This window comes from Cyprinus carpio, chromosome A19 (genome assembly GCF_018340385.1).
Source record: "Cyprinus carpio isolate SPL01 chromosome A19, ASM1834038v1, whole genome shotgun sequence".
In the NCBI taxonomy this organism is placed as follows: Eukaryota; Metazoa; Chordata; class Actinopteri; order Cypriniformes; family Cyprinidae; genus Cyprinus; species Cyprinus carpio.
In genome coordinates this window covers 1,357,814-1,366,899 of record NC_056590.1, presented here as the reverse complement: position 1 = coordinate 1,366,899, position 9,086 = coordinate 1,357,814, and the positions used below count along the sequence as shown (strand labels likewise).

The 9,086-nt window shown below is 36.3% G+C and overlaps 1 protein-coding gene across 1 annotated transcript; it reads right to left on the bottom strand.

Moving 5' to 3' along the window:
• Nucleotides 1–2,159: 2,159 nt before the first annotated feature.
• LOC109101438 (nuclear migration protein nudC-like) lies at nt 2,160–9,086 on the bottom strand. The gene is made up of 9 exons (XM_042776024.1): nt 8,891–9,086; nt 8,376–8,453; nt 5,639–5,851; nt 5,446–5,520; nt 5,186–5,299; nt 3,653–3,847; nt 3,486–3,569; nt 3,199–3,317; nt 2,160–2,388 (listed from the first exon to the last, which is right to left on the bottom strand). Exons 1-9 carry the CDS (start codon nt 8,963–8,965, stop codon nt 2,337–2,339), a joined length of 1,005 nt encoding a protein of 334 aa, XP_042631958.1. The 5' UTR covers nt 8,966–9,086; the 3' UTR covers nt 2,160–2,336.

Below are 9,086 nucleotides of genomic sequence, written 5' to 3'. Positions count from 1 at the left end.
ATTGTCGGTTTTCACAGAAACACACAGAATGATAAAAGAAATGTCTCAGTAATCAGTGGCCAACACTGCCCTCTTGTGCTGCTTGAAATGAATCAGACACCTGTTGACTTACTGTTTTATCTCAATTTTTTTTATTAAATAAAACGCTAAAATGTTTAAACATTCAAATTCTTCAAATCTTAAAACAGCAGAAAAAATGCTTAACGTGCAACAAAGCTTTTAAAAAAATCACTTATTTGTTTTTTATTAAAAGATTGGTGGAAGGTGGAAGATTATGGAGGTTCTTTTATGTGTTTTATTCAATCAAACAAAATTATTTTGCACTGCTGGGAAATTATATTTTTGTAATAATTATTTGTCTATATGGGAGTTTGCAGCAGTGACAACAGCGTTGTGTAAACAAACTCACACACTCATTTTCAGGGACCCTGTAGTGAATGGTTCAGTTTAGGTTTCCCGCACACAGTTTGTATAATTGGTATGTTCATATGTTTGAATGCAAGGGCTTGAATGCAATTGGTATGTTTAGGAATTTTGTTGCTAGATTTAGCAACTTTTCAGACTACCCTAACAACTTTTTTTTTTTCAAAAAGCACCTAGCAACAAATTAACTATTTTTAAAAAGTTTTTGGCAACTTTTGTAAAGTGACTCAAATGTTAAAAATAATACATATTTTCATTTTAAAAGAGGACACCATTGAACATCTAGCCAGCCAAGCAGCACATAATCCTGGAGAGAGCTGGAGAAAGATGCTTTACAGTACAAACATCAAATGTGCATTAAGTTGCTAGATCCAAATGGTCAATAATAAATGCATATTCATGATACAGCATGTTATTAGCTTGTATATATAGTTCTTGTTCAGTAACAGTTAGGTACACTGTAAGAACAAAATATGAAAAGGGACTAGTCATTTTCTGCCGGGATGTTATCCTTTAAGTTGTAACCTGTAACCTGAAAACACAAAATGCAATGTGGAATTTAAATAATATTTAAATTGAAAAATAAATATGTATTGTTCCTTCACATAAACAGTACATTGTGTCCTATTTTTATAGACTTTTGTGTAGCACACTAACTACCAGTGCACTGCTTAAAACTATAATTGTTCAGAATGTGCAGTTTATCTAGTACTAACTAACTACCAGTGCACTGCTATTTTAATGTTGTAAAAAAAAAAATCAGATCATAATCTTTTTACAAATTAAAATATTTTGTTTATAATTTTTTTTTAACAAATAACATTTAAAAAAATATTTTTCGCTGAGATTTGAGTAATATCGTTGTGTAGCTTAGCTATTCTAGGTAAAAACGCTGTTTTGTGTAATGGTTATGCAATAACGTCATTTAGCAAATTTTAGCAACTTCCCCTGAAAATGAGTTGTCCACACTGGCTATGTTCCACTCATGTACTGTGAACAGGATGAATGCACAAAGCGCGAGTAAAGAAGCCGCGCGCGAGAGCTCCTCTGTGTGTCTCTATGTAAACGTGCAGATTAACAACACAACACTGCTGTGTGAAATGAGGGGAGCAGAGAACTTTCTGTAACTTCATACAGTAACTTCAAAATGCGTGGATATGATCCGAGTGTGTCAGCTGAAGGCTTTAGACTCAGTCTGCTTCAAAGTCTCAATTTTAAACCAGAGGACAGAAATACAGGAATCGTTTGCTTTAATGTGATCATTAAACTTTAAACGGCTATGATTTAATAGCACGACATGCTTCAAAATTGCATTTGCACGTAGCATTTCAAAGCTCAAAATTTCTCCATAAAAGTCTTTGGTGGTTTGATATACACCGTAGTGAACACAGCAACCTGAACGGTAGTAAGAATAGCAATTCAAAGCTCAAAATTTCTCCATAAAAGTCTTTGGTGGTTTGATATACACCGTATGAACAAGTAAAACCATCATTTCCATGAAACGCGTACAATCCGGCCCAGTATGAACACAGTAAACACCATCAGTTACACTCTGCTCTGTGTGAGACATTTTAGTGGATTCGTGTTACTTATAATCATGCTATCAAGCATTTTCTGTCAAATCTAAAATTCACTTTTAGAAAGTAATTACATTACCTTTAAACCGTAACGATATTAAATTAGATTAAATTTAAACCGTAACGATCTTACATCAGTATAATAGTGACACAAATAAGCAGGGTTTGAAATGATTTATTAAAAAAAAAAAGCTAGACATGGTGCATTATAACACTTCCATCATCACAAGAGAGAAATTGTTAGTCAAACAGTCATCTAACAGAAAGAAAACACGTCTAACTGAGCAGAACGGGAGGGTAAGACTCAGATCTCGTCATTCAGAGATTCAGAGGCTCTCAGCTGAACTTGGCTTTGGAGAAGTCCATCTCTGGATGCTGAGCCATGAACCTGCACACACACCAAACACAAGGAAGAGCATTAGTGGATTCAGAACTGAATGATTTATACACACTGCTGTTCAAAAGACTGCGCTCATTATGATTGTGTGAAAGAGTCTCTGCTGCTCACCAAGGCTGCATTTATTTTTTTATTTGAATAAAAATCAGCTGCTCACCAAGGCTGCATTTATTGATTATTTATTATATTTGCTTTTTATTTAAAAATGTAATTCATTCCTGTGATCAAAGCTGAATTTTCAGCATCATTACTCCAGTCTTCAGTGTCACATGATCTTCAGAAATCAGTATAATATGCTGATCTGCTGCTCAAGAAATACTTCTGATTATTATCAATGCTGAAAACAATTGTGCTGATTAATATTTTTTTGGAAACTTTAATGCATTTTTTTCTTTCAGGAATCTCTGATGAATAAACAGTTCAAAAAACAGCATTCATTTGCTATAGAAATCTTTTGTAACATTATAAATGTCTCTATCAACTTAATGTGTCCTCACTGAATAAAAGTTTTAAATTTTATTCAAAGAAATATCTCTCACTGACAATGTATTGTTTGTAGTTGATAATTATTTTTTTCTGGTAGTGAATTATTTTTTTTTAAAAGTTATTTTATTTTTAGTTAAGTTTTTGGGCTGTCGCACTACATGACATTTCACAAGCCCAACTAACCCTGTCTTGTCATTAAAAAAAACACTATCTAATATTTCAAGAGACAGTCATGAGGGTCTGCAGGTGTCCTCTCTATGACATCATTTCCTGATTCACGTTTTCTCTGGTCGCACCACGTGACCGTGATCTTACTTCTTCAGGATGTCCTGTTTCTTCTGCTCTTCAGAGGTGGGCAGCCCCATGGACTTCTGCCTCTGATCATACATCATCTTCTCCACCATACTGCGCGTCTCCCCGTCCAGATCCGACAGCTGAGCGCGTTCAATACAAAACACGGCACGAGACGAAAGGGTGTGATTAATCCCCGTGTCTTATAATAATTAAATATGTATAAGTCTACACATAAAACTTTCATCGAGCGTGAACTAGCTGTTTGAAATCAACTCAGAAGCACTGATTGTGAAGTAGTTCGCTCTTACCTTGGAGTTCTCCGGGCAGACTTTCTTGGTGTTGATTTCGGGGTCTGTGGTCACTAACCTGCTCCACCACTCCATTTTGTTTATCTGGAATAAACGAGTGCATCGTTAGTCATCCGAGCACATCACAAGCTCAAATAAACGCCATCTATGCAGGATCTCATCCACACCTTCTCGAAATGAACGGTGACCACTTTCCCATCCTCTATGAGCCAGGAGCTCTCCTCCACCTTCACCTCGTTGCACAGCTGTCCGTCGATCACAGGCGGATGACCCTTCAGCCCCACCTTCAGGGACCGCCGCTGGATGTCCACCACCACGTCCTTCCCCTTCAGACGGAAGCTCACATCGAACGGCACGACCAGCTGCGAGAGCAGGTGACAGATCAGATATTATTATGACATTATTTTCATGACAATTTCCATGAAATCATATTAGTATGCAACACTGCGTAGTTTTTCTTTATGCAAAATGTTGTTTTTTTCCCTTTTGATTTTGGGTGAAGTATATCCACGTGCACTTCATAAATCTGTAATGTTTTCAACATTTAATAAAAAGAGTATTCGGATAAACCTGATGTGTTTGGGCAGTTTTCATTATTAGGAGTTCAAGTTTTATATGGCAGTATGCTTCAAAGTCAGAAAAAGAAAGAGCAGGATATTGGTTAATTTCCTACATGAAAATCTTCATCTACAGTTAGAGTAAAACATCTGTATTTGATGTACATGGGCTTCATCCATTACACTTGTGCATCTGTTGATTTCCTCTTCTGTGTGGATTATTTGGTTTCATTTTAAAAACAGAAGCATGCTGAATGACTCCAATGTGATGTGAATCTCCGGTCTCAAACAACGTGATATGTGGCTGGCCAATGTTAACTTTATTATAAGAAAAGAAACAACATTATTTACCCAGTTTGCATTTGCAGTGCATCCATAACACATTTTTCCTGTGTGATGACATATTTATCCCAGTTTAACACTGTGTAAAAAGCAATAAACTAATTCATAAACAGTTCTTATCTTGTTTTGACTATGCAACCAGAACATGACGTGCCACAAAAACATTTATGTAATTATTAATCTACAACTGTTTACAGTAATTTCCTAATATTGCAGCACTACCCTGTAATGAGTCTATATATATATATATATATATGTGTGTGTGTGTGTGTGTGTGTATACACCATCCTTTGAGCAGCATTAATCAGTTTGTGTAAATAAACATAAATGCCATGTACAGATCATTTATGTTGATCAGATCTTATTGATAAGAGTCTGTAGTATTCTGACTAATTCAAGTAATTGGTTAAATTTAAGTATCTGACACAAGAAACATAACACACATTTAATGTGGACAAATATCACACAGCAGACAACAAATTCATGTTGCATCACTGTTAATCAACACAGCTGCACGATCTCCTAGTGGTCCTTGACGTGATACCAGGGGGGTCTGTTTAAAGTATGAATTTTTGTATATTTCGGCATGACATGTTCCCATGAAAGAAAACCCCAATACATACTGGACAAGTCAAGTAACTTGAATTATACTTGACTGCATTTGGTCCTCACAAAGACATAAATGATACTAATGAGTCAGTTTTGTTTCTTGAAAATGGTGGTGAGTTGGACTGGGGTCCGGTACTCAAAGAGGCTGATATTCACTCTCTGTTCAATTAGTGCAGAAGAAATAAGACTCACGTCCACTTCAGACAGGGTCTGAGTCCAGCGGTAGTGTGAAAGATCTGCTCCGTTTCCAGCATTGGGCTTGATCTTGTCTTTGTCCTTCTCATCTTCCTCTCCTTCGGAGTCCGACTGAGACACACACACACACACACACACACACACACGCACAAACACAAACGTGTGAGCATTAGACAGTTATCTAGAGCCACTAAAAAATACATCATCAGTTCCCTTTTCACCCTTATATTCATCAGTAATGAAATAAACCCACTTACCCCTTTTTTGTTTTTTTCTGATGCATCGCCGTCTGTTTTCTCAGGTACTTCTGCAGTTTTCTTTTCTTCTTTTGTCTGAGAAATGATGAAAGTTACAGATCGATCACATTCGATGCTTGCATGTTTTTAAAGGGACAGTTAACCAAAAGGTGTGAACATGGCATGAATGTCACTGGTGGACATGTGCTCTCACTTGATTTAACTGTGACTGGAGTCTCTCGGCCTCCTCATCCGTGAGCTCTTTGATTCTGGGCTCCTCTGCGTCCGGCTTCCTCTTCTTCTCCTCTTCCTTCAGTTTAGCAGCTCTTTCGGTCTTCTCCTTCTTCTCCTTCTCTTGTCTGGACTGTTTCTCTTTCTGGGCTTTGAGGGCGAGCTGATTGTGATGAGCAAACGCCTCTTTAACCAGCTACAGGACAAAAGAAAGGAACACAGATCAATCATTGATTGATTGGTGCTCGGTGTATGCAGAATTTGAATACAAATAATTACACTGAATGACAAAAATTTGCCTTCAGAAAACTAGAAAAACCTATTATCAGCTGTAAAGGCTACTGTTATGCAGCTTCCTTTGACTTTTATGGAGCTCAACAGACTGAATCACAATTTATTTTAATTCTGTGGAAAAGAGCAGCTCTGACATTCTGCTAGACATCTTTTAATAACATGACTGAATGATTTCTATACACTGTGATTCACAAATTTGTGGATGGTAAGATGTAAAAAAAAAAAAAGTTTTTTTTTTTTTTAAAGGAGTCTCTTATTTTCACCAAAACTTCATTTTTGAAGTTCATTTTTTATTAAAAATACAGTGAAAACTATTATTTTGAAATAATACCATTTGTTTTCTAGGATAATATATTTTAAAGTGTCGTTTATTCCTGTGACGCGAAGCTGAACTTTTTAGTATCATTACTACAGTCTTCAGTGTCACATGATCCTTCAGAAATCACTCTAATATGTTGATTCTCTTTTTTTTCTCTTTAGTCTTACTTATTTAATTCTTCTTATTGTTCTCATGTCATACAAAAGATGGTTTAGATCCTACCTGTCCGATCGCTACCACTTTGTTTATCTAAATGGGGAGTCATTTCATTTATCACCAGTAAAATATGGAGTGCCACAAGGATCTGTTCTAGGTCCTCTGCTATTTTCAATATACATGTTGCCCCTTGGTAATATCATTAGAAAATACGGGATTAGTTTCCACTGTTATGCTGATGATACTCAACTATAAATCTCAACAAGACCAGGTGAAACTTCAAAATTATCTAAGCTAACAGAGTGTGTTAAAAATGTAAAAATAATTTTCTCCTATTAAATTCAGATAAGACAGAGATATTACTTAATGGACCAAAAAACATTACACAGAATCTCGTAGATTACAATTTGCAATTAGATGGATATACTGTTACTTCCTCTACTGTCAAAAATCTGGGTGTTATATTAGACAGTAACTTGTCTTTTGAAAATCATATTTCCCATGTTACAAAAACAGCATTCTTCCATCTTAGAAACATTGCCAAGCTACGAAACGTGTTCTGATGCAGAAAAGCTAGTTCATGCATTCATGACCTCTAGACTGGACTATTGTAATGCACTGCTAGGTGGTTGTCCTGCATCTTCAATAAACAATCTACAGGTAGCTCAAAATGCAGCGGCTAGAGTCCTTACCAGGTCAAGAAAATATGATCATATTACCCAAATTCTACAGTCTCTGCACTGGCTACCTATTAAGTTCCGTATCAGTTACAAAATATTATTACGTACTTATAAGGCCCTTAATGGCTTAGCTCCTGCATAACTAACTAGTCTTCTACCACGCTACAATCCATTACACTCCCTAAGGACACAAATTGCTGGACTTTTGAAGAGCTTTTTCGCATTTGGCTCCCAAACTCTGGAATAGCCTTCCTGATAATGTTCGGGGTTCAGACACACTTAACACTGTTTAAATCTAGACATCTCTTTGGCCAAGCATTCAAAAAAATGCATCTCGTAATTTTGGACTGCAGTTATATCTGATCAAATGCGTATTATTATTCTTTAGCTTGGGTTAAACTAATTAATTTTACTTGGCTGGAACAGCAGCTACGCTAATTATGTCTCTATTTGTTTCTCTGTTTCTGCTGGATTTACATCCCGTGGTAACTAGGATTTACACAAGTTTCTGTCTGGATCCAGAACACCTGAGAAGAGATGATGCCAGCCCCTCAGAGGACCTCAGATGATGCCAACCCTGAAACAACATACAGAACTACCAAATTTTGCTAGAAGTTTGATTGCATAATTGCTGTTAATAGTGTTAATCGTCTGTTTGTTTACGTCTTTTATTGATTTTTCTGAACATTTCTGCCATATGCACATGAACTGACAGTCACCACTGATAAGCTACTACTAAATATTGTAGAAAATTAATTTTCTGTAAAGTTGCTTTGCAATGATTTGTATCGTAAAAATCGCTATACAAATAAACAAATGAATTGAATTGAATATGTATGTACCAAGAGCTCCTTAAAAAAAAAACATGGAAACCTGGAAACCACAACAAATTCCTTTCGTGTTTGAAGATGATTGGCTGATAAGGATAATTTTGTTTTTGTTTTAATTTTTGAAAACTGTTGTGCTGCTTCGTATTTTTTTTTTTTTTGTAGAAACCGTGATATGTTTTATTTTTCAGGATTCTTTGATGAAAAGAAAAGTTCATTCATTTGAAATAGAAATCTTTTTAACATTATAAATGTCTTTACTGTCACTTTTGATCAATGCAATGCATCTTCACTGAATAAAAGTTTTCATTTCTATTCAAAGAAATACATCTCATTGCCAATATCTCACTGGTGGTGCTCAAAATAATCAAAAATGTTTGAAATACACAGAAAGGGAACATCTAGGTCAATACAGCTGACAGCATATTCAGTCCAATCCCAAACCTTCTCTGGGGCTCCAGACTCTCCTCCGGTGAAGAAATCAGTCTTCCTCCTCAGAAAACTGAAGAAGGTGTTCACCAGCTGTTAATGATAATAATAATAATAATAATAATAATAATAATGAAGAATACATGAGAGGAATACAACAAATCACCACTGATGTTTCACTGTAATTGCATATTACAGAAAGCAGGTTTATGGGTTTTAATGGTCAGATATAGAGCAAAATACATGTGCACAGGCCAAAACCTATGAAAACAAGCAAACAAGTGCTGTCTATGTAGGCAGCTCACTAGGTTTTAAAACACAACCCTGAGTCTCCACGATAGAACAACTTGTGCATATATAAACAGACATTAAATGATAACAGCATACTGATGTGCTGTCCTGCACAGAAAACACTAACAAACAGTCAAGTCCTCTTTCACTAATAACGTAAATACACGTGTTTTTTTCTATTCTAGCGAGTTAGCGTGCATCAGTTAGCTCGGCTGCTAGCGTGTGTGGATATATGTTACCTCCTGCACTCCTCCTTCATGCTGCTGCGCCATGGCGAGCAACATCCCATCGTACTTCTCCTCATCATCTCCCATTTTCACTATTCACTTCAGATAACAGACGATAAAAACTGCTATTTGGAGCGTGAAGCTAACAGTCACGCTACCGCCGGTGTGTCGCCAACACTACTTCCTAGATACAAGGACCGCCCACACA

What these genes read in the sequence shown, in the direction of transcription:
- LOC109101438 (XM_042776024.1), bottom strand. Translation starts at nt 8,965, where the DNA reads ATGGGAGATGATGAGGAGAAGTACGATGGGATGTTGCTCGCCATGGCG. An exon ending in TCCAGTCACAGTTAAATCAA is followed by an intron (nt 5,521 to 5,638) that starts GTGAGAGCACAT and finishes ATCATTTCTCAG; the next exon opens with ACAAAAGAAGAAAAGAAAAC. An exon ending in AAACAGGACATCCTGAAGAA is followed by an intron (nt 2,389 to 3,198) that starts GTAAGATCACGG and finishes GTGTGTGTGCAG; the next exon opens with GTTCATGGCTCAGCATCCAG.